Here is a 27,802-nt window from a genome sequence, read left to right on the forward strand (position 1 = left end):
ATGCTTCAATTTCTTCTGTTCCGGTTTTCCCGCAGTCTGTGTTTCACTATTATGCAATGCTGCGCTCCAAACATAAATAATCAGAAATGTCTTCATCAGATTAAGGCCTATGCTTGATACTAGTGGACTTTTTGCCAGTGCTACTCATTAGACTGTTCATTTCATTCAGTATCATGTAAGTCGTCTTCACTCCCACTCGGAATATCGATGTCATCAGCGATTCTCATCACCGATATTCACCTGGAATTTTAATTTTAGTTTTGAACCTTTCTTTTAATTTCTGTCACAGCTTCTCTGATGTACAGTTTTAACAGTAGGGGGCAAAGGACTACACCCTGCCTTTACACCATTCTTAACACGAGCACTTCTTTCTTTCTTTTTCATGTCCATCCTCATACCAGGTGGTTTGCGGGACTACGGCCGTTCACTATTGTGAGGAAATGGAACACCTACGGCAGTCCTACACAATACGTGACAACATAAAGACAGCTGTAGGTGTTTTGTTTTCTTCCAACCTTATTGTTTCCTCTTGTTTCTTGTACATTACCCATCTTTCCCCACAGATTACCCCAATTTTCCCCAAAACTTCCAGCATCCTGCACCATTCCACACTGTCGAACGCTCCTTCCAGGTCGACAGATCCTACAATTGTGTCTTAGATTTTTTTCTTTACTCTTTCTTCCATTATTAACCACAAAATCAGAATTGCCTCTCTGGTGACTTTACATTTCCTAAAGCCAAACTGATCGTCATGTAATTTATGCTCAATTTTCTTTTCCATTCTCTTTATATTATTCTAGTAACCAACTTGGATCCACAAGCTGTTAAGCTGATTGTGCAATAATTCTTGCACTTGTTGGCTCTTGCAATTTTTGGAATTCTGTGGACAATGTTTCTCTTTAAAGTCAGATGTTACACCACCAAACTTATACAGTCTATATGCGAATGTGAATAGTCATTTTGTTGCGACTTCCCCCAATGATTTTAGATATTCTGACGGAATTTTATCTATCGTTTCTGCCTTATTCGATCTCAAGTCTTCCAAAGCTCTTTTAAATTCTGATTATAATACTGGATAACGTCTCTCTTCTATATCAACTAATGTTATTTCTTCTATCACATCATCAGACAAGTCTTCCCCCTCATAGAGATGTTCAATGTACTCTTTTCAACTATCCATTCTCTCTTCTGCATTTAATAGTGGAATTCCCATTGCACTATTAATGTTACTACCATTGCTTTTGATTTCACTGAGGGTTCTTTTGACTTTTCTATATGCTGAGTCAGTCGTCCTAACAATCTTTTTTTTTTTCCTTCTTCAATTTCTTCACATTTTTCATGTAGCCATTTTGCCTCAACTTCCCTGTGCTTCCTATTTATTTCACTCCTAAGTGACTTGTATTTGTTTATTCCTGAATTTTCCTGAACATTTCTGCCTTTCCTTCATTCGTCGATAAACTGAAGTGTTTCTCGTTACATGTAGTTTCTTAGCAGTTATCTTCATCATACCTGTTTCTCTTTCCAACTTTTGTAATAGCAATTTTTAGAGATGTCCATTCCTCTTCAACTGTACTGCCTCTGAGCTATTCCTTATTGCTGTATCTATAGCCTTAGAGAATTTCAAGTGTATCTCATAATTCCTTACTACTTCCATATCCCATTTCTTTGTGTACTGATTTTTCCTCTCTAGTCTCTTAAACTTCAGCCTATTCTTCACTACTAAATTGTGATCTGAGTTTATGTCTGCTCTTGGGTATGCCTTACAAAACAATATCTGATTTTGGACTCTCTGCCTGACCATAATGTAATTCAACTGAAATCTTTCCGTATCTCCCCCTCTTGTGATTCCTGAACAAAGTATTCACTACTACTAACTGATATTTACTGCAGAGCTCGATTACTCTTTCTCCTCTCTCATTCCTCGCACCAAGCCCACATTCTCCCATAGCCCTTTCTTCTACTAAATCCCCTACAACTGCATTCCAGTCCCCCATGACTATTAAATATTCATCTCCATTTATGTACCGAATTATGTGTTCAATATCCTCATATACTTTCTCTGCCTCTTCGTCTTCAGTTTGCAACATCGGCAAGTGTATCTGAGCTATCGTCCACAGTGTTTGTTCATTGTCGATTCAGATGAGAATGATTCTATCATTGAACTGTTCACAATATCTCTCCACGACAAATCCTAACGTGGTTATACCATTTTCTGCTGCTGCTGATCTTACCCTATATTCATATGATCAGAAATCCTTGTCTCCTTTCCATTTCACTTCACTGACTCCAACTATATCTCGACTGAGCTTTAATCTTTCCCTTTTCACATTTTCTAGCTTCCCTACCACGTTCTAACTCCTGATAGTCCACACCCTGACTCTTGATTATTCAATCTTTTTCCCATGGTCACCTCCACCTTGGTAGTCCCTTCGCAGAGACCCCAATGGGGGAATAGTCCAGAATATTTTGCCAAGGGAGAGATTATCATGATGCATTTTTCAATTACAAGCAACATGTCCTGTGTACATATTATGTCTTTAATGCAGTGGTTTACATTGCCTTCTGCATCCTCATGGTGTTGATCATTGCTGATTCCTCGACCTTTAGTGGCAGTTTCCCACCGCAAGGGCAAGAGAGTGCCCCGCACCTCTGTCCACTCCTCCACCATCTTTGACAAGGCCAGTGGCCGAATAAGGGTGACGTCTTGTGTCGAAAGTCTTCAGCCATCATTGCTGATGATTTTTATTCAAAATTTAAGCAGTGGTAGGGTTTGAACCTGGGACCAATGACATTTCGATTACTAATCATAGACGCTAGTACTCCTACACCACGGGAATGAGTATTTACTCAGTAAATGAAGTGTTTGAGGCACAGCTCTACGTGACCCTGAATGCAGTGGCGTGAGGTGACTGAAGCGGAAGGTTCTGCAATCCTAGTACAACCTTTTTATGCTACAGGGGCTAGTGATAGTGTCTGCTGGATACTAGGGCAACCAGAAACTCATGAGAATGAGACCTACAGGCAGATAATGGAGACCCATACACAAATAAGGATTCTGCTATTCCACTAGGCCTACATGCTATTATTTCACGTCTTAGTGGATGCTGTCATGTTATCAGTTCTCATGTGAATGAGTTACTGGAGACGCAAAACAACAAGCTATGCCATGCAAAGACTCACTGTCATTCGAACAGCTCCGATAGAAATAACTTGCACAGACGAGATTCGGGGGAAATATTCAGTGTGAGCTGCCAGCTTTGACCAGTGACAAATAATAGATGCTGTCACATTACCTTTTGGTGTATATATGCAGAGTTTTGTTGTTAGTTGATGAAGCTGATGTATATGAAGTGAAAAAAAAAGAAGAAGAAAAACTGGTTGTGGTGACAGATTGATCTGTATCTTCGCCTGAGATATAGATTCAGGTTGCAAGGTGACAATTTGGGTGTCAGTTGGTGAATCCAACAAATGTGAACTAAAAGCACGTGTTTATGGTGTCAAACTGACCTGTAACTTACACCACTTGAAAAAATTGCCACCGATGTCACATTATAATCACCATGTTGTATACGACATTTTTCACACGTTTACTATGTTAGTGGTCAAACTCACAGACTGTGTGGAATATTTCTCTTTATTCCACATACGAGATTAAGGACAGAGTACAGTCCTATAATACATAGCCAACACTTTGGGCCATGTCTCTTTCAGTACGCCCTGCCATAATTGCATTCTAAGTTCAGAAAAGAATGCAATAATTTGTCTACATAGTATTGTGCTCAACATTCAGGAAATGAGCTGAGCGTGCCAAAGGTTTCAAGTTTTGCAGTTTACCTACATTCTTGTGCACCTTAAAGGAATAGCAGCCATGAGAAAACCCACAGAAAACTGTAAAAGAGTTGAATGGGAAGAAGTGAGAAATTAATAAAAAAAAATTTTAAAAAGCCCACAACTGCTTGTAACAGTAACATTCAATATCTAAACTGGCATCACAGTGTAAGCAAAGATTACTAACATCAGTCGACCAACAGATTTCAGGCTGTTGCTTCGGGGTGTATTTACTATGTTTTTTTTCCATTTATTCATCCAGGGATAATCACACAATGTTATAAGATTTGTCAAGATAACACAAAGAAAATAAATAGCCCAAAATATACATAAATACACAATATATAAGTATGCTTTCTACAACAGATGATCAGTCACAGCCTTGAAGGCACAACACTGTGATCTGCCTGCAATGATTTAGGACAAACCAAAGCAAATCTAAATCAGCATGGGTTGACAGAAGAAATTCCATCCTCCTGAATATGGGGTCAGTGTCTTAACAACTGCACTGCATCATTTTCTTGGTCTCTACTGCACAATGTTCTTTCATTAGATGTTATGGCATTGCAAATCATTTAGTGAAATAATCTAGCACTGTTAAGGAATGAATAGGATGTAATCTGCTCTGTCGAACATAATAGCTACTGTAAACTCGCTATCATTTCTCTATCATGTTTTTTACAAGAACCATCCCATTTTGTTTTCTCTTCACGGGTCTTTCATATTTATGAATCCCTGCTTAAAAAATTTTTACCGGTCAATGTGCCAAAAGGTCACTTCTTCAGCTTGCACAGTTATTACGTGTTTTTTTAGTAAGTAAAAAACAGTTCTCAGTCAAATTCTGTACGTTAGGGATGGATAAAATATATTTACTGCTAACCCAGTATCAACAAAACACCTGTTCAAATTTTGGTGTGGCTAACACAAAAAGTAAATTATGAAGTCGAGCTGATGGTCTCTAGAGAAACGAACCGAATTCTTTTAAACACAACTAAAAGAAAAAGAACAAACATAAACAACGAGAGGGGGGAGAGGAAACGCTACCCGGCTTGTGTGGATATTACTGTAAGCACTTTTACGTTGCCGTTAATTTATATCACGGGACGAACGGCCTTCGTCTCATTTTCTGATAAATACAAACACGGAACGTTTTTTCACTTTTACTTATAACTTTGTTTACGGTCACTGGGTTTACAACAAAAATATTTAGCCGTGACGCCTACATTGACGAAGCGTGGTCAGTAGCTGTAAACGATACAATTCTTCGTAACACGGATGTCTGACGCAAAATTAAATAGCATAAATAAGGAACTCCTCCTGTAATACTTACAGCCACTCATTGTTCACGGTAAAACTGTTCCTTCACAACACCAAGACGCGACATCCAAAAGACATTCGTTTTAAACACAGTGTTTGTTTGCAATTCGCCATAAGCCACATTCAGCGATACTGCGTGTTCACATTGCGGAATGTCGATTAAATTGTCTGAATAATGTGTTTGTAATAATCTTGCTTTAAAACAAAAATTATAGTGCAGTAACTGTAATATTGGATTTATGTCTCAAACTAATTTTTAATACTATTAGATTACTCTATCAAGAAGCTATTGTCATTGGCAGCGATCTTACGCAACGTTGGTGGCGACGAAAATAATCGTTTGTCATCAGCTGATCGCTTGCAAGTGATTCAAATTTCTACGCAAGATGACGCATATTTTTGTAAACAGTTTTTAGAATCTAATTAGTAATGGAAACCGTATCTGTTGTGTTGCTTTGATGACATGTTGATCTTAGTGGGGAATCTTAACAGTCTACGAAGCGTATATATGTTATTGACAGTTGTACTCCTGTACTTAGAACAAATGTGAGATGTGCGATATACAGAAATTGGTGAATTTATTGCGCGAGAATGTTGATGCTATCAGCAGTGGACATAGTTTATTGGTTCTCACAGTTCCAGTGCTACAAAAATTGAATGAGTCGTTTGTTCTTATAAACGAACAGGCACCAAATTCCAAGGATGCTGCGGTCCAGGTAGGAATGATGACAGCTAATAGATAACTTTAAAAAACTGTGAAAATGAGCATTGTGCCTAAGAGAGGTATTGGTAGAATAACATAACCAAGTGTATATGCAGATGAGGTAAATATTTCATGAGATTCACGCCAAAAATGTTAGCAGTCATCACTTTGTTCGTATAATACTGTTCAACAATCGACAGTATATTATGTAGATGAAAAATTTAATGCTCCTAAAGAGAATTTTAACCAGCAATGTCGCTTGTTTACTATGATGGAAATGTGCCGTAAAACCAAAGTTAATAATTTCGAAAAGTGGTAAATTCAGTCAAAGAATTTTAATCGGACAACCCACTTATAATAAAGAAAACAGTATTCTTATCGTATGAAAGAAAATTATTTGCAAGTGATAGCCTAATACCTACCTTGTTTGTGTTGGCTGATTTGTTTGTATGTTATAATTTCGTATTTGGCACATATATGTACGGGGTAGTTGTTTTTTAGTGCACTTGACTGTCAGTATAGGCGCAAGACTAGAATATAGTTCACACATTTCTTAATAACGACACTTCAAATTTAGCAAGTCGGTGAATGATTAAATTATTTGGCAGCACAGAACACTCTAACAATGGCAAATCCGGGACGCAATAACAACAATATGAATCAGAAGATAGTTACACATAGCTAAAAGTGACAAGATTAGGGAATGGCGAGACGAAAGAGATGAGCATTTCAATGCGAGTGTAGCGTTCTCCATAAGCTAAATCAGAAAGAATATTAAACAGCCATGTATCACTAGAGGGATTCAAGCATCTTGTGACGGGAAAAGGGAAATGTTGTTGTTGTTGTTGTGGTGGTCTTCAGTCCTGAGACTGGTTTGATGCAGCTCTCCATGCTACTCTATCCTGTGCAAGCTTCTTCATCTCCCAGTACCTACTGCAACCTACATCCTTCTGAATCTGCTTAGTGTATTCATCTCTTGGTCTCCCCCTACGATTTTTACCCTCCACGCTGCCCTCCAATACTAAATTGGTGATCCCTTGATGCCTCAGAACATGTCCTATTAACCGATCCCTTCTTCTGGTCAAGTTGTGCCACAAACTTCTCTTCTCCCCAATCCTATTCAATACTTTCTCATTAGTTATGTGATCTACCCATCTAATCTTCAGCATTCTTCTGTAGCACCACATTTCGAAAGCTTCTATTCTCTTCTTGTCCAAACTATTTAGCGTCCATGTTTCACTTCCATACAAGGCTACACTCCATACAAATACTTTCAGAAATGACTTCCTGACACTTAAATCTATACTTGATGTTAACAAATTTCTCTTCTTCAGAAACGCTTTCCTTGCCATTGCCAGTCTACATTTTATATCCTCTCTACTTCGACCATCATCAGTTATTTTACTTTACTACTTTAAGTGTCTCATTTCCTAATCTAATACCCTCAACATCACCCGACTTAATTCGACTACATTCCATTATCCTCGTTTTGCTTTTGTTGATGTTCATCTTATATCCTCCCTTCAAGACACCATCCATTCCATTCAACTGCTCTTCCAAGTCCTTTGCTGTCTCTGACAGAATTACAATGTCATCGGCGAACCTCAAAATTTTTATTTCTTCTCCATGGACTTTAATACCTACTCCGAATTTTTCTTTTGTTTCCTTTACTGCTTGCTCAATATACAGATTGAATAACATCGGGGAGAGGCTACAACCCTGTCTTACTCCCTTCCCAACCACTGCTTCCCTTTCATGTCCCTCGACTCTTATAACTGCCATCTGGTTTCTGTACAAATTGTAAATAGCCTTTCGCTCCCTATATTTTACCCCTGCCACCTTTAGAATTTGAAAGAGAGTATTCCAGTCAACATTGTCAAAAGCTTTCTCTAAGTCTACAAATGCTAGAAACGTAGGTTTGCCTTTCCTTAATCTTTCTTCTAAGATAAGTCCTAAGGTCAGTATTGCCTCACGTGTTCCAGTATTTCTACGGAATCCAAACTGATCTTCCCCAAGGTCAGCTTCTACTAGTTTTTCCATTCGTCTGTAAAGAATTCGTGTTGGTATTTTGCAGCTGTGGCTTATTAAACTGATTGTTCGGTAGTTTTCACATCTGTCAACACCTGCTTTCTTTGGGATTGGAATTATTATATTCTTCTTGAAGTCTGAGGATATTTCGCCTGTTTCATACATCTTGCTCACCAGATGGTAGAGTTTTGTCAGGACTGGCTCTCCCAAGGCTGTCAGTAGTTCTGATGGAATGTTGTCTACTCCGGGGGCCTTGTTTCGACTCAGGTCTTTCAGTGCTCTGTCAAACTCTTCACGCAGCACCGTATCTCCCATTTCATCTTCATCTACATCCTCTTCCATTTCCATAATATTGTCCTCAAGTACATCGCCCTTGTATAGACCCTCTTTATACCCCTTCCACCTTTCTGCTTTCCCTTCTTTGCTTAGAACTGGGTTTCCATCTGAGCTTTTGATGTTCATACAAGTGGTTCTCTTATCTCCAAAGGTCTCTTTAATTTTCCTGTAGGCAGTATCGATCTTACCCCTAGTGAGATAAGCCTCTACATCCTTACATTTGTCCTCTAGCCGTCCCTGCTTAGCCATTTTGCACTTCCTGTCAATCTCATTTTTGAGACGTTTGTATTCCTTTTTGCCTGCTTCATTTACTGCATTTTTATATTTTCTCCTTTCATCAATTAAATTCAATATTTCTTCTGTTACCCAAGGATTTCTACCAGCCCTCGTCTTTTTACCTACTTGATCCTCTGCTGCCTTCACTACTTCATCCCTCAAAGCTACCCATTCTTCTTCTACTGTATTTCTTTCCCCCATTCCTGTCAATTGTTCCCTTATGCTCTTTCTGAAACTCTGTACAACCTCTGGTTCTTTCAGTTTATCCAGGTCCCATCTCCTTAAATTCGCACCTTTTTGCAGTTTCTTCAGTTTTAATCTACAGTTCATAACCAATAGATTGTGTTCAGAGTCCACATCTGCCCCTGGAAATGTCTTACAATTCAAAACCTGGTTCCTAAATCTCTGTCTTACCATTATATAATCTATCTGATACCTTTTAGTATCTCCAGGGTTCTTCCATGTATACAACCTTCTATCATGATTCTTAAACCAAGTGTTAGCTATGATTAAGTTGTGCTCTGTGCAAAATTCTACCAGGCGGCTTCCTCTTTCATTTCTTAGCCCCAATCCATATTCACCTACTACGTTTCCTTCTTTCCCTTTTCCTACACTCGAATTCCAGTCACCCATCACTATTAAATTTTCATCTCCCTTCACTATCTGAATAATTTCTTTTATTTCATCATACATTTCTTCAATTTCTTCGTCATCTGCAGAGCTAGTTGGCATATAAACTTGTACTACCATAGTAGGTGTGGGCTTCGTATCTATCTTGGCCACAATAATGCGTTCACTATGCTGTTTGTAGTAGCTTACCTGCATTCCTATTTTCCTGTTCATTATTAAACCTACTCCTGCATTACCCCTATTTGATTTTGTGTTTATAACCCTGTATTCCTGCCACCGAACTTCACTAATTCCCACTATATCTAACTTTAACCTATCCATTTCCCTTTTTAAATTTTCTAACCTACCTGCCCGATTAAGGGATCTGACATTCCACGCTCCGATCCGTAGAACGCCAGTTTTCTCTCTCCTGATAATGACATCCTCTTGAGTAGTCCCTGCCCGGAGATCCGAATGGGGGACTATTTTACCTCCGGAATATTTTACCCAAGAGGACGCCATCATCATTTAACCATACAGTAAAGCTGCATGCCCTCGGGAAGAACTACGGCCGTAGTTTCCCCTTGCTTTCAGCCGTTCGCAGTACCAGCACAGCAAGGCCGTTTTGGTTATTGTTACAAGGCCAGATCAGTCAGTCATCCAGACTGTTGCCCTTGCAACTACTGAAAAGGCTGCTGCCCCTCTTCAGGAACCACACGTTTGTCTGGCCTCTCAGCAGATACCCCTCCGTTGTGGTTGTACCTACGGTACGGCTATCTGTATCGCTGAGGCACGCAAGCCTCCCCACCAACGGCAAGGTCCATGGTTCATGGGGGGGAAGGGAAATGTATCTGTTGGAAATAACAAGTAGGGACCCTGCAGTAGTTGCACACTACAAAAACTACTCAAAATTACGAAGAAAAGTTATCAAAAAATCAGGGAACATGAACATAATGTCAGAAATCAATATTTCCGACAACAGAATTGAACTGAATGGAAGGGCTACAAGTAACAAATACATTTAATAATTAATTTTTAAGTATAGTAAAAAATATATGGTCAAACAGTTCAAGAGAAAAATAACAGCAATATATTAGGAAAGCAACTCTCATAAAACTCAATTATGTAAATGTATCAGTGACTTCTCCTTCTGAAATCAAGAAAATGATGTAGTCTCTCAAAAACAAAAGCTGGTCTGGTTTTGGTGGTGTTTCCAATAGGGTACTAAAGATTTGATCCCATGCAATAAGCACTGCCTTATTTGAAATATATGTAATGTGTCACTAGCTGAAGGCATTTTTCCAGAGAGATTGAAATACACCATTGTCAAATCTCTCTTAAAGGAAGGTGATAGTGGAGGTGTCAATAACTACTGATCTGTTTTGCTGCTGTCATCATTTTCCAAAATTTTTGGGAATGTTTTGATTTCTAGGACAGTATCTCACCAGATCAACTGTAATATCCTCAGCAAATAACAGTTTTTCCTTTTAGAAGGGTCACTCTTGTGAGAATGCCATTTACCTGTTCACTCACTAAGTTTTACAAGCGTTAAATAACAAAGTGGTGCTGGTTGGTATATCCTGCGACCTGCCTGAGGCATTTGACAGTGTAAATCACAATATTGTCCTAGATAAACCGAAGTCTTATTGGACTGATGGTATAGGCAACAGTGTATAATGTCATATCTACCTAAAAGCTGCACTTAATAATTGAACCAATGTAGTTTGCGGACATTATTCTTACTGGGGAGGAATCATGTATGGGGTTCTCCAAGGCTCAGTCTTAAGTCCACTATTGTTCCTTAAATATGTTAACAATTTTCCATCTAATATACAACAAGCCCAATTAGTTCTTTTTGTTGAGAACACTACTACTGTAATCAGTACAAACACACGTACAGCAACAGAGCAAATAGTAAACAATGTTCTTAAAGACATCATTGACTGGTTTTTTGCAAATGGTCTCACCCATAATTGTAAATAGGCACAACATATTCATTTCTGTACTTTTAGGGGTACTACACCAATAATAACTGTAACACATAGTGATAAAATAATTAATAGGCGGTAAGCTCAAAATTCTTAGGTGTTGATACATATAAAAATTGGAAAAAGCACATTTTAGAACTCTTGAAACAACTTAGTCAATCATATTTGCACTCGGAATCATTGCAGAGCTTGGGAAGAGACAAATAAGGATGTTTACATATTTTGCATTCATTCATCTTTAATAAAGAAATACCTCAAAAATGTGCTGTAAGAATATGTGGTGCTCACCTATGATCATCTTATAGACATCTGTTTAAGGAGTTGGTCATTCTGATAACTGCTTCACAGTACATTTATTCCCTCATGAAGTTTGTTGCAAGTAATCATCTACAAATCAAAAGGAACAATGATGTACATAATTACAATATCAGAAGGAAAAATGGCATTCATTACTCCAAAAGTTGTCTTTAGCACGAAAAAGGGGTGCACAATGCTGCAACTAAAATGTTTGATAATTTATCTAGAAATATAAAATGTCTGACAGATGTCCAGTAAAACTTGAAAACAAACTGAAAAAAAGTTTGCTCTTGACAACTTTTTCTTTTCCATAGAATTATTATTATTATTATTATTTCGTGTAAAAGATGGTGGGTAGGACTCCAATTTTTATTTTTTTTAAATGTTCAGCATGTAACCATATTTACAAATTAATTTGCAATGTGAATGTAAAATGATTGTCGATCTAACTGTCACGGAATGTGAGGTTAGGTACTGGTTTTTATAATTTTTTTCCTCATATTGTGTGTCTCGCAGTACGATAGTATTTCGGCTCAGTGGTACAGTGCTGACTACGAATCCAAATATCTCAGGTTCGATTGCCGGCGAATCCCAGGACTGCTATCCGGCACTTTTCACTTCTTTCACCTCTGGCAATGTTCGTAGACGTGGAAAATGCCGAGTTGCACGGTGTCACACTGCAGGCCCCTATAGCTGGCTGGGTTGATTCAGTTGTAAACAATATTCGCATTCATGAGTGCTTTCTTCCTTTTCTTGGGATATTGTTTTGTGTTCCATTGTTATAGTCTGGTTATTATTTGACAAAGTCAACGAATGAAGGAAAATCAGCTGTGGTGACTGATCTACTGCATAGCCTGACAATCGTTTCAAAAACTTTGTGGAGTGTTTTCAGAATGTCCCAGTTTCTGAGGTGGTGGTTAGACAGGAATGTACAGAATATTCTATTTTATATTACTGCATTCTGCACAATGTATGAGGGTGGTCTGGTAAGTCTGGTAAATTACTGTGAAAGAATTGAACACTTTTATTGCACTTTCACAGTCAGTAAGCCCGAGTATTCAAAGATCATATAAAGAATTTCACCAGTGTATTGTGTACACTTCATTGTTGGCAGCTGTCTAAATTGTGAGTATGTTGACTGCTATCGAAAATGGAGTTTCGCGCTGTTATTAAACATTTCCATTTGAAGGGTTAGACTGCAGCACACGTGAAAACAGAGTTAGTGAAGTTTCCACGGACTCTGCACTGTCTGTGAAAGCAGTTTACTTTTGGATTAACGAATTTAAATGTTGTCGGACAAGCACCGAAGACGAAGCACGCTACAGCCGTCCGGTGAAGGTGACTACAGAGGAAACCACTGAAAAAATCTACAATACAGTAATGCCAGAAAGATCGCCGGATAAAAATTCGGGAGATTGCCGAGACTGTAGGCATCTCGACTGAGCGGGTGCACTATATACCGTACAGAAAACTGGCTACGAAGAAGCTGTGTGCGAGGTGGGTGCTGCGACTGCTCGGTCTGCCGGAAGCACGTCCACCACAATATTGTGACAGAATGTGTGGCAGTGTTTAATGGCGGTTCGCAAAACTTTTTGTGCCGTTTTGTGACCTCTGATGAAACCTGGATCCACCATGACACACCGGAGTCAAAACTCCAGTTAAAACAGTGAACAGAGTTACGGTATATTGATAATTTTGACTTATGGACCGTCTGATAGCAACTGAATAAAACACAATTAATACGTAAGCATGCCATGCAGGAATTTTGAAACAAGATATAAAAACATATCAGATGTTGGAAGTATGAAACAAACCATTCCACATTTGCAGAGCATTTGAAACACTATAACCATCATCCAACAAACATGGAACAAGAAATGGAAACAATGAGAATAAGCAACCATGACAAACATCTTATACAAATGCAAGAAAACTTCCACATCCAGAAAGCCATAGCAGAAAACAAGCATGTGATAAATGTACAAACACAAATCAGCACAGGCTCCCTACTACACTTAATAAAGGAAATGATAACATAAAACAAAAAAACACTTCCCCACACCATCTGGACACACACACACACACACACACACACACACACACACACACACACACACACACAAATTAATATCTCACCAAAAAACACACAAACGCATACACGAACAGACCACAGATATTTCAATAATTACACTCATAAGTTTGGCAATAACATTCCATCTTTGACAAAAACATTTGACATTCAGCAACAGAAACCAAAACATTGCACTAAAACAAGCGTTCAGTTCATAGTGCTGTGGAATGTGGGAAAAAAACCGCAAATTGGCGTTCATAAGAAGAACACCACCAAAAATGCAACAGGAGCGTAATATGTCAGAAATTGTCCACGCAACATGTAAGTAGAGTTAAAAACATTACTACCAAATAGGAAATACCAACCACCAGAACTGTTTATAACCTAAGGCACAGAGACAAAAATATAAATGAAATATCTAACATGTGTACATATTCCAGGCCACTGATGATGCCTTGCAGAAAATAATGGCAAAACGCGTATGGCACTAAAATTGTGTTTTATTCAGTTGCTGTCAGACGGCCCAGAAGTAAAAATTATCAATATACCATAATATTACACGCAACGGAGGAAGACAGGACTACAAAAGTTGAAGATGTCAGTAAACAGAGGCTGGCGAAAGTGCAACAAAGACTGCAGAGACCGTCTTGTCAGCCGGTAAGGTGGCGGACAATGTTTTTTGGGTTTCTCGAGAAATAATCCTCGTAGATTATTTGGAAAAGGGCAGAACCGTAACTGGACCCTGAGGTACCGTCCAGAGATTGCGATGCCACACCAAATACGGTAACACGTATAGAAGTGCAGACGTTAGCAAGGTCTCCCTGCAATCTACAATGAGCTGTGGGAGATGATCCCGAAGATCGAGCCTCCACCCTCAGAAGAACGGCACCCCCGCACCAGAGGTCAGTGCCGAGACGAGTGCGGACACTCGCTGCCCGAGTTTGTGAGTTCATCGAAGGAGGTGGTGTACGGCTGACAAGTTGTTGGCGTTTCAGATGATCTCGTAGTGTTGTTAAAGTTGAACATTGTACCTCAGCAGAGCTTTCAATTGCTTCCTCATCCACAGTATCCACAGTGACTTCTTCCTGCTCCCTAACTTGAAACTTTTGCTTGCAGGGAAGAATCTTCCACGAAATCGGGAAGTGATAGTTGGAATCAACAAGTATTTTGCATAGTCTGACAGAACCTAGTTTTCCAGTGGGATGACAAAGGTTTAGGGCTGCTGGACCAAGTGTATATCCTATGGAGGAGATTGTGTTGTATACTAAACAAACATTTTGTCTTCAAAAAATGGAAAATCCAGGATGGAATGTGCAGTGTTACATGGCTTTATGCTTAATTACAAACTTACTATTTTATCAGTTGATTTGTTTTCACTGTGTAACGCCCGCTGCTTACGTCCTTCTTCGTTGCTGAGCGATGTATAACTTTTCCTTCTGACGCCGCAACTCTTCCTTTCCTTTATCTTTACTACTTTTTATCTATATAAATGATGAACTATTGGTTTTGCCGTTTAACAACTTTTTAATAACTGGGGAGGTATTACAGGCATCTGGTCCCACCTATTGTGTCACCCGCCTATACGTTTTACACGAACCTTTAAAGACTCGATTGATCTGTTTACAAAGAGAAAGCAGAATATCTCTTCCTCTGACGTCGTCCGACAACGATTGTCCGACAACGACCTAGGAAGCTCGACGCCCTCGCGGCCCGGGCTCTTCCGTGGCTCGCAGTAGTTTGCAGCATTCGTTTTATTCCTCGCCCACTTGCCGCTACGTCGAACTTTCGTGGTGATCGTCGGGTGACGTCTTCCACGTTATCTGCAACGTAAATAAACTTTCTTCCCACAGTATTTCTGAAAACCCAAAAACATACTTAAAGAACATAATAATAATAACTGTTCTTACAATTACTCGTATAAGTCTTGGTCGATTTAATGAGGGATGGGACAGGCCTAAGCCTTGTGACACCACAGATGTAACAATATTATGAGAAGGAAAGTTGCTACTCACCGTATAGTGGAGATGCTGAGTCGCAGATAGGCACAACAAAAAGACTCTCACAATTATAGCTTTCAGCCATTAAGGTCTTTGTCAACAATACACACACACACTCACACAAACACACGACTGCAGTCCCAGGCAACTGAAACCACACTGCGAGCAGCAGCACCAGTGCACGATGGGAGTGGCAACTGGGGGGTGGGGGGGGGGGGGGAGTATGGAGGGGGTGGTGGACAGTGAAGTGCTGTAGGTGAGACAGCAGGCAGGGGAATGGTCGTGAGGAGGTCGGGTGAGCGCTGAAAAGAGAGAAATAAAAAGACTGGGTGTGGTGGTGCAATGGAGGCTGTGTAGTGCCAGAATAGGAACAGAGGAGGGGCCGGGTGGGTGAGGACAGTGACTGACGAAGGTCAAGGGCGGGAGGGTTACGGGAATGTGGGATGTATTGCAGGGAAAGTTCCCACCTGTGCAATTTAGAAAAGCCGGTGTCGTTTTTATTTCCCATTTGCCACGTGCGAGAGTGCGTTCCGAGTGAGTCCGTACTTCTGGAAAGTTGACACGGAGGCCTCTTGCAGGTGCCAGCAGACGCCATCGTGGAGCAGAGGCTTCTGGATGACCTCACCTTCCTGCTGCGGCTCGTGCGGAGGACTCCGGGCCTGCGTCTCGTCAGCAGCGGCGCCTGCCACCCGGGGGAGGAGCCGCGATCGCCGGCCGTCAGCGTCGAGCACTTCCACTCCCTGCGTCACCTCGTCTTGCACAAGGTTCGTGAAAAAGCCGTGGCGCACAGCCCGGTGTGCCCCAGACCCCCTACATCTGCATCTATACTCCGCAAGCCACCTGATGGTGTGTGGTGGAGGGCACTTTAGTGCCACTGTCATTACCTCCCTTTCCTGTTCCAGTCGCGTATGGTTCGCGGGAAGAACGACTGCCGGAAAGCCTCCGTGCGCGCTCGTATCTCTCTAATTTTACACTCGTGATGTCCTCGGGAGGTATAAGTAGGAGGAAGCAATATATTCGATACCTCATCCAGAAACGCACCCTCTCGAAACCTGGCGAGCAAGCTACACCGCGATGCAGAGCGCCTCTCTTGCAGAGTCTGCCACTTGAGTTTGTTAAACATCTCCGTAACGCTATCACGGTTACCAAATAACCCTGTGACGAAACGCGCCGCTCTTCTTTGGATCTTCTCTATCTCCTCCGTCAACCCGATCTGGTGCGGATCCCACACTGATGAGCAATACTCAAGTATAGGTCGCACGAGTGTTTTGTAAGCCACCTCCTTTGTTGATGGACTACATTTTCTAAGGACTCTCCCAATGGATCTCAACCTGGTACCCGCCTTACCAACAATTAATTTTATATGATCATTCCACTTCAAATCGTTCCACACCCATACTCCCAGATATTTTACAGAAGTTACTGCTAGCAGTGTTTGTTCCACTATCATATAATCATACAATAAAGATCCTTCTTTCTATGTATTCGCAATACATTACATTTGTCTATGTTAAGGGCCTGTTGCCACTTCCTGCACCGAGTGCCTATCTGCTGCAGATCTTCCTGCATTTCGCTGCAATTTTCTAATGCTGCAACTTCTCTGTATACTACAGCATCATCCGCGAAAAGCCGCATGGAACTTCCGACACTATCAACTAGGTCATTTATATACAGGGTGTTACAAAAAGGTACGGCCAAACTTTCAGGAAACATTCCTCACACACCAAGAAGGAAAATATGTTATGTGGACATGTGTCCGGAAACGCTTACTTTCCATGTTAAAGCTCATTTTATTACTTCTCTTCTAATCACATAATCACATTAATCATGGAATGGAAACAAATGGCAACAGAATGTACCAGCGTGACTTCAAACACTTTGTTACAGGAAATGTTCAAAATGTCCTCCGTTAGCGAGGATACACGCATCCACCCTCTGTCGCATGGAATCCCTGATGAGCTGATGCAGCCCTGGAGAATGGCGTATTGTATCACAGCCGTCCACAATAAGAGCACGAAAAGTCTCTACATTTGGTTCCGGGGTTGCGTAGACAAGAGCTTTCAAATGTCCCCATAAATGAAAGTCAAGATGGTTGAGGTCAGGAGAGCGTGGAGGCCTTGGAACTGGTCCACCTCTACCAATCCGTCGGTCACCAAATCTGTTGTTGAGAAGCGTACGAACACTTCGACTGAAATGTGCAGGAGCTCCATCGTGCATGAACCACATGTTGTGTCGTACTTGTAAAGGCACATGTTCTAGCAGCACAGGTAAGAGTATCCCGTATGAAATCATGGCGGTGAATCGAGGAAGTACAGTACATACTGACGAAACTAAAATGAGCTCTAACATGGAAATTAAGCATTTCTGGACACATGTCCACATAACATCTTTTCTTTATTTGTGTGTGAGGAATGTTTCCTGAAAGTTTAGCCGTACCTTTTTGTAACACCCTGTATATTGTGAAAAGCAAAGGTCCCGTAACACTCCGCTGTGGCACGCCAGAGGTTACTTTAATGTCTGTAGACGTCTCTCCATTGAGAACCACGCGTGTCGAATTACGAGGAAGGAGAACAGTCGGCAGGTGCTTACTTTTGGAGCGAGAGATTTTGAGTACTACCGTCATGAGCACTTAAAATTAAAACATATATTTCTAGCTTTCGGTAATTCGAAGTTCTCTTCAAGGGGAAGGAAGCTGCATCTGGCAGGGGAGGTTGGGAAGCACGAGCAGAGGCCGACAGGGGGCTGTACCCCTGTCCCCTCCTCTCCTCTCACTCAGTTGCAAAAGCCAGAAACAGTTTTTTTTTTTTTTTTTTTTTTTTTTTTTTTTTTTTTTTTTTCTTTCCTGCTTCAAAATGTCTCTTAAGGCGGTAATCGAAATTTGATCTCTTTGTAAACTAACACTGTTCTGTATCGAATTTTCCTTTCGATATGAAATGCGTAATTGCACTTTCTGGAAGTTACTGAAACAGCTTGTACAGAGTTTCGGGGTTAACGTGCACTTTTGGTGTCAGTGGCTCTTCCACTGAAGACTTGAATGTTGACAAAGTGTTAAGTAAGACAACGTATTCTCCGTGTCTGAGACAGTGAATGATTTTTATTGAAGAGAAAACTTTCCTACACAGAGTTTTCTAAAATGTTACATTTACAAATTGTGAAAATATGAATTAATCATTTTTTAATAAATTGAATTAACTGTAGGTTCTTGGTGAAATATTGTGAATTAACTAAACAAACACTGATTTTTTGTCTTGTTGCACAAATTTTATTACAGCTATTGCACAACTTAAGTTTCACATTATAAGTACATTAGTAATTCCATATATGATAAAGCAGAGATAAACATGATGATCAGGCAAAGATAAACAATCTCAATATCTTATTGTATCAATCCTTGGCTTAATGTAAAATTACTTTAATGACCATTTTTTGACAAATTAAATATGGAATTATACAATTCAGCAATTACACTAAGATGACTAAATATACCTCATAATAGAAATTTTTTTAATCTACTCGTGGACTGAGGACCAAAGTTTTACTTCTATCTAGGGGCTGTGGTATCATCTACATGTATGTTGATGATCTGCTTTGGATGTGCAACACAAATTTGTAGAAAAATGAATCAGTGGAACAATAATATAAAGGACACCATGGAGTTAGGTGAACCTAGCATAAATTTCCTGAACATTAGCTTAAAGTTAGAAGGCAGCAATCACAAATTTAAAATTTATCAAACAGCCTCTTTTACTGACACATTCATCCCGGTATCTCCGCAACACCCTACAGCCACATGCAGCATTCTGTCACATGATCCACCATCTCCTTTCTATCCCCATGTCTCGAGACGACTTCGGCCGTGAACTTAATACGATAAAAACAGTAGCCACAAATAATGAATTTGACCCGGACATCAGACAGAACTCGAAGTAAAGAGATGAAGAAGCAAACCAGGTTTCTATCGTGTCCAATGAACAACACAGACAAACTGGAAAAGAAATGGCGCAGGTTACTTTTTATAGGGAAAAGGTCAAACTGGATAAGTAACATTTTGTAGATATAAGGTTTCTGTGTGCTTTTCTACACCCCTCAGACAATAGGTAGTTGCTTGTTCAATGCAAAAGACAAGCAGCCGGTTACCACAAAAAGTGGGGTTTCTTACGTTCGTATGCCGGGAGTGTCAAACTTGCTACTCTGGAAGACTGGGAGGTCAATCTGCACCAGTGTTAAAGAACATCATAGAAACTGGAGATTTAAGAGGCCTAGTTCAGCCTTTGTGGAACACTGTCTTATGAAAAACTACAAATACACTGATGTTCAGAAAAAAACAGAACACCTCGAATGACTAGAGATAGGACATTTATATTCACAGGACATGTACATTAGTATGTTGTGCAGAAATCTGAACCATGCTAGCCCAAAGGTTAGAGGTCAATGTCAATATCGTGGCGCAACATTACCTATCAGTAAATTGTGCCCGCAGCTCTCGTCGTCACTATAAACTGACAGTAATGGACCTTTGTGGTTTTTGCAGACATGCAGGATGCCTTGCAGATATATGCACGGATTTTAGTGTCAGATCAGTGAGTTTGTAAGAGACCGCATTATTGGCACGAGAGAATACGATGCATCCGTCCGGGAAATTACTGCTCGTGTGGGACGAAGTGTGTCGGCAGTGGGATGGGTGTTTGCGGGACGGTTTACGGAAGGCCGAAGAACACGACAATCTGGGTCGGGTCGCACCGCTGAGACTGCACCCCGAGAAGATGGACACTTCGTCCGGGTGGCAGGACAGAACACACTGTATATTATCAGAGGTGACAGCCCGCCCTGTTTATTACGGCACGGGTTATGTGCACCTCGTCCTCTTCTCTGCCAACCTTTGACGAATGTGCCTAAACGTGCTGGATGGCAATGGTGTGTGGAATGATGTTATTGGGGACAAGAATGGCCTCACATTGTGCTTTCGGACAAATCCGGGTCCTGTCGGTTTGAAAATGATAGCTGCATTTTGTTTCGCCACAAACAGGGAGAGGGGCATCACAGTTACTGCATTTGCACAAGACGTACAGCACCGACTCGGCACCGTATGGTGTGGGGTGCTGTTGGTTATAACCACAAATCACAGTTGGTTGTCCGGGGTACTGTGACCAGTCTAACCTACATTAATGACATCCTGGGACCTGTAACCGTACCCTTACTGCACGACACTGCAGTAAGACAATGCACGACCACATGGTGCTGCCCAAATGTGCACCTCCTCGGTGTCACAGGATGTTCGCCCTTTGCTCTGGTCCACCAGATCACTAGACTTGTCACCGGTTGAAAACGTGTGGAATACGGTGAGATGACGGGTGCCGAGCTGTGAGCCAATACGAACCGCCACAGATGAACTTTGGAACCAGGTGAATGCAGCACAAATGGCTGTACCACAGGACACCATTGGCACATTATAAGCGTCAGTGCCGTCACGCACGGAACGAGTTATCGGGGCCCTTGGCAGATCCTGTGCCTGCTAGGCAACGGGACGTGTGCTGAACCGAGGTGACTGAAATGCCAATCATTTCTGCAAAACATACAATGTACAAGTCGTGTGAATAGGAACATCCTGTCTCTAGTCGTTCGAGGTGTTCTGTTCTTCCTGAACATGAGCGCATGTAACAGATGTAGAAGTCTTAAACACAGAGGAAAAGGTATCAAAATTCATCCAGTTAGAAATTCCAGAAATTGAAAAAACAGATGTGTATATCCCCATACTTAAAAACAAAGATGATGTGACTTACCAAATGAAAGTGCTGGCAGGTCGACAGACACACAAACGAACACAAACGAACACAAACATACACACAAAATTCAAGCTTTCGCAACAAACTGTTGCCTCATCAGGAAAGAGGGAAGGAGAGGGAAAGACGAAAGGATGTGGGTTTTAAGGGAGAGGGTAAGGAGTCATTCCAGTCCCGGGAGCGGAAAGACTTACCTTAGGGGGAAAAAAGGACGGGTATACACTCGCGCACACACACATATCCATCCACACATATACAAACACAAGCAGACATTGTCTGCTTGTGTTTGTATGTGTGTGGATGGATATGTGTGTGAGTGCGAGTGTATACCCGTCCTTTTTTCCCCCTAAGGTAAGTCTTTCCGCTCCCGGGACTGGAATGACTCCTTACCCTCTCCCTTAAAACCCACATCCTTTCGTCTTTCCCTCTCCTTCCCTCTTTCCTGATGAGGCAACAGTTTGTTGCGAAAGCTTGAATTTTGTATGTATGTTTGTGTTCATTTGTGTGTCTGTCGACCTGCCAGCACTTTCATTTGGTAAGTCACATCATCTTTGTTTTTAGGTATATCCCCATACTTATTGTTAAGTTAGCAAACCCAATTCAATTATTCACCTCCTTCAGATGGAATCACAACTCATAGATAGAAGTAAAACTTTGGGTCTCCATCCATGAATACATAAAAAAGTTCTAGTGTATTGCATAGCTTTATTCCTAGTTATGTTTAGCCATGTTGACATGTTTATCTTTGCCTAATCATCATGTTTATCTTTTCTTTATCATCTTTAGAATCAGTAACGTACTTGAAAATAGGCTTATAACCCGAAACCTAGGTTGTGCAGTAACCGTAATAAGATTTGAGAAACAAGATAAAAAAATCAGTGTTTGTTTAGTTAATCAATTTTGTTGTTAAATTAACAGGTATTCTAACAGGAAAGTACTATGGGTTTCAAGGTAAATGATAACAGCCAAACAGTTGCAGGATGAAGATTTATTGAAATCCTTGACCACGGTTTTGGTATATCTAAATATACCTTCATCAGAAGCAAAAATACACGCGAACAGGAAGACACCTTCCTTAGCAAAAAACTTAGTACCATAACTGAGATAGAAGAAAAAAACAAACACTTATAGCTTTAAGTAACCACGAAAATTACCGAAGTATTACAAGCACAAAAACTTAGTCACTTACTAAAAACACATCCTGCAGTGGAGATATGTAAAACAATCGTGCCAAAGGGGGTGTGAAAGCATGGGTATGTATCCCTGGGTCTTAATGTGCGCAAGTGTCTCACGCATACCACATGTGCCCTCTCTCAGTGTAACTGTCTGCCCTAGTGCTTCCACACCCTCTGCACGCTAGTTCACAGGCTAAGTACTGATAATACGCTGTGTTCGCATCGACCATCTCTTCATAATTATGCTGTACAGATGGAAGCGATATTTTAACTACTGTCGACACCTTTGGCACAATTGTTTTATTTATCTCCACTGCAGGATGTGATTTTAGTAAGTGACTTAGTTTTTTGCTTGTTTTATGCTTGTAATAGTTTGGTAATTTTCATGGTGACTTAAAGCTATAAGTGTTTGTTTTTTTTTCTTCTATGTCAGTTGAGGTGCTAAGTTTTTTGCTAATGAAGGCGTCTTTCTATTCAGATGCATTTTTGCTTCTGATGAAGGTGTATTTAGATATACCGAAACTGTGGTCAAGGATTTGAATAAACCTTTATCCTGCAACTGTTTGGCTGTTATCATTTACCTTGAAGCTTTTCAACAGTTGCTGCTTCACCCATGTTTAAAATTTTGTACAACGGATTTACATGTTAGATGCCTTTAAAATTGTGTTAAAGTATAATTTACATTTTGAATGATTGACTATGACAGTGTTATCTGGTTTCCGGAAACTTGTATCAAAGTTCGATTTATTTTATATGAAAACACCATTATGTGAATGTATTTCTGTCTTCCCGGATTTGAAGCTGTTATATTGACCGAATAGAAACATTTTCAGTTCGTGCAGAACTGCAAATTTGCATAAGAAATGAAATGTACATCCACATCTGCATCTGCGTCCATACTCCACGAGCCACCGTACGGTGCACGGCAGTGGTTACCTGGTACGACTGCTAGTCATTTCCTGTCCCTTTCTGCTCACAAGTAGAGTGAGCGAAAAATGACTGTAATTTCTCTTAACTTACCACTGGTGGATGCACAGTCCCTGGTCTCTTCTGAATGTGGGGATCACTACAGCGCGGAGAGATACGAGCTCGCAGTGTTTCCTTCCCGTGTTATGCTGTGGGAGAAATGTAGCGCTGAGAGACGAGGGGGGAAATACTCCCCACACTATTTACTTTGCACTAGGACTGACAGGGAATCCTTTTTGACTACAGAGCTATTATTCTTTGTTGCCATCTTGAGGACAGGGTTGGGACAGTAGCAGCACTCTCTAAAATTAGAACTGCTTTAGTTCTGTTTAAAAGGGCATCCCACACTCAGTCGTGAGTGCTGCCTGCTGTGGCGAGCTAAGTGATGTTTCTGTAACCGCCTCCTTCCACAACAGTCTCAGTGTTGTATGGGTGTCATCTTCCACTGCAACCTCCTTTCACAGACTGATGACAAGTTACGCGCTAATTTGGAGCGGTGGTTTGCATTTTGTCCTTCACACCCATCGGGGACCAGAGAACAGTAGAGTTGATACTTGGTCCTTCATCTCAGCCTATGAAGCTGGCACGTCGGCTGAAGACGTCAGCTTCAAATGTACGAGATTTCGGCACATTTCTTCATGCTGTAATGGCAGCCTCGTATGTAGGGATTGTCTATGTACGTTCCACTAGAACTATCTTTGTCTCTCGCCCTCCCCCACCCCTTTCCTGTGTGTCAACGGTGGGGAACACCATTCGCCCTGAATGAGATTTTCACTCTGCAGCGGAGTGTGTGCTGATATGAAACTTTCCTGGCAGATTAAAACGGTGTGGCGGACCGAGACTCGAACTCGGGACCTTTGCTTTTCGCAGGCAAGTGCTCTGCCAACTGAGCTATCTGAGCACGACTCACGCCCCGTCCTCACAGCTTTACTTCCGCCAGTACCTCGTCTCCTACCTTCCAAACTTGACAGAAGCTCTCCTGCGAACCTTGCAGAACTAGCACTCCTGAAAGAAAGGATATTGCAGAGACATGGCTTAGGCACAGCCTGGGGGATGTTTCCAGAATGAGATTTTCACTCTCCAGCGGAGTGTGTGCTGATATGAAACTTTGCTGGCAGATTAAAACGGTGTGACGGACCGAGACTCGAACTCGGGACCTTTGCCTTTTGCGGGCAAGTGCTCTGCCAACTGAGCTACCCAAGCACGACTCACGGCCCGTCCTCACAGCTTTACTTCCGCCAGTACCTCGCCTCCTACCTTCCAAACTTTGAAGACGCTCTCCTGCGAACCTTGCAGAACTAGCACTCCTGAAAGAAAGGATATTGCAGAGACATGGCTTAGCCACAGCCTGGGGGATATTTCCAGAATGAGATTTTCACTCTGCAGCGGAATGTGCGCTGATATGAAACTTTCCTGGCAGATTAAAACTGTGTGCCGGACTGAGATTCGAACTCGGTCCCGAGTTCGAGTCTCGGTCCGGCACACAGTTTTAATCTGCCAGGAAAGTTTCACCATTCACCCTGTTCACCGGGCTACACTGTCTTCCAAAGAGAAAAGAAAATCCGGGACTCTTGATCGAATCACTTATTGGGAGGCCGAGAAGAAATACGATCTCCAAAGTACGACAGAGATGCTTTGCCATTGGCGAGGTCACCCTCTATAGTGACGGCACTCTTGCACTTCGTGCCTTCTACGTCAGGCCTCCGGGGCTGCTCGACTACACCTGCTGTGCTTGTGGTCGGGACCCCTCTTCCTAGTGTTTCCCCACGCACTTTCGGGAATGTCGACGCCCTGCCCGTCGGCGGTGTCTATTTTCGATTCACAGCCGGAGGAGCGACACCCTCCTCCGTCCATCAGGACATTCCCCTCTTGGGATTCTGCTGAGATGTAACTGGATACTGGACAGTGGTCGAAGGAGCCACAGGTTGTCAGTTGTCGAGCTTTGCATTCCTCTCGTGTCCCTGAAACTGGGGCAGACGAGCTCTCGCGGACATCGAAATCGTCCGACTACAATACTTACTTCTGTGAATTTCTCCACTCTTTGACATTGCCCCGTATTCCCATTCGCCAGCTTCCACGATCGTGGCAGTCTTCTGCTTTCAACTCTCTCTTCCTCGTCATTCCAATTACTTCTGCTCTGCACATTAATCTCGGCTGTCCACACTTCCTCCTTCCTGGTGGTGACTGTTCCGGGATCACTTTTGGCCGTAGCCCTCACTCCATTCGCCGTTCCTGGCCATATTGTTTAAGAGCTCTATTCTCAGCTCTACATCTACATCTATATTTATACTCCGCAAGCCACCCAACGGTGTGTGGCGGAGGGCACTTTACGTGCCACTGTCATTACCTCCCTTTCCTGTTCCAGTCGCGTATGGTTCGCGGGAAGAACGACTGTCTGAAAGCCTCTGTGCGCGCTCTAATCTCTCTAATTTTACATTTGTGATCTCCTCGGGAGGTATAAGTAGGGGGAAGCAATATATTCGATACCTCATCCAGAAACGCACCCTCTCGAAACCTGGCGAGCAAGCTACACCGCGATGCAGAGCGCCTCTCTTGCAGAGTCTGCCACTTGAGTTTGTTAAACATCTCCGTAACGCTATCACGGTTACCAAATAACCCTGTGACGAAACGCGCCGCTCTTCTTTGGATCTTCTCTATCTCCTCCGTCAACCCGATCTGGTGCGGATCCCACACTGATGAGCAATACTCAAGTATAGGTCGCACGAGTGTTTTGTAAGCCACCTCCTTTGTTGATGGACTACATTTTCTAAGGACTCTCCCAATGGATCTCAACCTGGTACCCGCCTTACCAACAATTAATTTTATATGATCATTCCACTTCAAATCGTTCCGCGCGCATACTCCCAGATATTTTACAGAAGTAACTGCTACCAGTGTTTGTTCCGCTATCATATAATCATACAATAAAGGATCCTTCTTTCTATGTATTCGCAATACATTACATTTGTCTATGTTAAGGGTCAGTTGCCACTCCCTGCACCAAGTGCCTATCCGCTGCAGATCTTCCTGCATTTCGCTACAATTTTCTAATGCTGCAACTTCTCTGTATACTACAGCATCATCCGCGAAAAGCCGCATGGAACTTCCGACACTATCTACTAGGTCATTTATATATATTGTGAAAAGCAATGGTCCCATAACACTCCCCTGTGGCACGCCAGAGGTTACTTTAACGTCTGTAGACGTCTCTCCGTTGATAACAACATGCTGTGTTCTGTTTGCTAAAAACTCTTCAATCCAGCCACACAGCTGGTCTGATATTATCAGGCGACAGTGCGGAACTGTATCGAACGCCTTCCGGAAGTCAAGAAAAATAGCATCTACCTGGGAGCCTGTATCTAATATTTTCTGGGTCTCATGAACTAATAGAGCGAGTTGGGTCTCACACGATCACTGTTTCCGGAATCCATGTTGATTCCTACATAGTAGATTCTGAGTTTCCAAAAATGACATGATACTCGAGCAAAAACATGTTCTAAAATTCTACAACAGATCGACGTCAGAGATATAGGTCTATAGTTTTGCGCATCTGCTCGACGACCCTTCTTGAAGACTGGGACTACCTGTGCTCTTTTCCAATCATTTGGAACCTTCCGTTCCTCTAGAGACTTGCGGTACACGGCTGTTAGAAGGGGGGCAAGTTCTTTCGCGTACTCTGTGTAGAATCGAATTGGTATCCCGTCATGTCCAGTGGACTTTCCTCTGTTGAGTGATTCCAGTTGCTTTTCTATTCCTTGGACACTTATTTCGATGTCAGCCATTTTTTCGTTTGTGCGAGGATTTAGAGAAGGAACTGCAGTGCGGTCTTCCTCTGTGAAACAGCTTTGGAAAAAGGTGTTTAGTATTTCAGCTTTACGCTTGTCATCCTCTGTTTCAATGCCATCATCATCCCGGAGTGTCTGGACACGCTGTTTCGAGCCACTTACTGATTTAACATATGACCAGAACTTCCTAGGATTTTCTGTCAAGTCGGTACCTAGTATTTTACTTTCGAATTCACTAAACGCTTCACGCATAGCCCTCCTTACGCTAACTTTGACATCGTTAAGCTTCTGTTTGTCTGAGAGCTCCTTGCAAGACTAGTTGTTCTGTATCCATTATCTCCTTAATTTCTGCATTTCTCCTCCATTCTGTTCTGAGTATCCTGGCATCTATCCATCTCTACTTCCCGTACTATTCTTCTCTGCCACTCCCCCGAGGCCTGCCCTTCTGTACCGTATGTTGGTATACTTTCCAATACTACACTCCTGGAAATGGAAAAAAGAACACATTGACACCGGTGTGTCAGACCCACCATACTTGCTCCGGACACTGCGAGAGGGCTGTACAAGCAATGATCACACGCACGGCACAGCGGACACACCAGGAACCGCGGTGTTGGCCGTCGAATGGCGATAGGTGCGCAGCATT

General features: G+C 41.8%; 2 protein-coding genes across 3 annotated transcripts in view; one reads left to right on the forward strand and one right to left on the reverse strand.

Annotated features, from left to right (window-relative positions):
* The window catches only part of LOC126109401 (PHD finger protein 14), a 205,500-nt gene extending 200,134 nt beyond the window's left edge, over nucleotides 1–5,366 (reverse strand). For both annotated transcript variants that reach the window (XM_049914432.1, XM_049914431.1), the window contains exon 1: nucleotides 5,159–5,366. In XM_049914432.1, the coding sequence (XP_049770389.1) occupies nucleotides 5,159–5,168 (10 nt within the window). In that variant the 5' untranslated portion in view covers nucleotides 5,169–5,366. The remainder of the gene's footprint in view (nucleotides 1–5,158) is intronic.
* Nucleotides 5,367–5,479: 113 nt separating this feature from the next.
* LOC126109824 (serine/threonine-protein kinase 11-interacting protein) overlaps nucleotides 5,480–27,802 on the forward strand; it is a 251,012-nt gene continuing 228,689 nt past the window's right edge. Inside the window, exons 1-2 of the mRNA XM_049914880.1 lie at nucleotides 5,480–5,861; nucleotides 16,029–16,214. Of these exons, the coding sequence (XP_049770837.1) occupies nucleotides 5,697–5,861; nucleotides 16,029–16,214 (351 nt within the window). The 5' untranslated portion in view covers nucleotides 5,480–5,696. The remainder of the gene's footprint in view (nucleotides 5,862–16,028; nucleotides 16,215–27,802) is intronic.

Source organism: Schistocerca cancellata, chromosome 12, assembly GCF_023864275.1.
Source record: "Schistocerca cancellata isolate TAMUIC-IGC-003103 chromosome 12, iqSchCanc2.1, whole genome shotgun sequence".
NCBI classification, from domain to species: domain Eukaryota; kingdom Metazoa; phylum Arthropoda; class Insecta; order Orthoptera; family Acrididae; genus Schistocerca; species Schistocerca cancellata.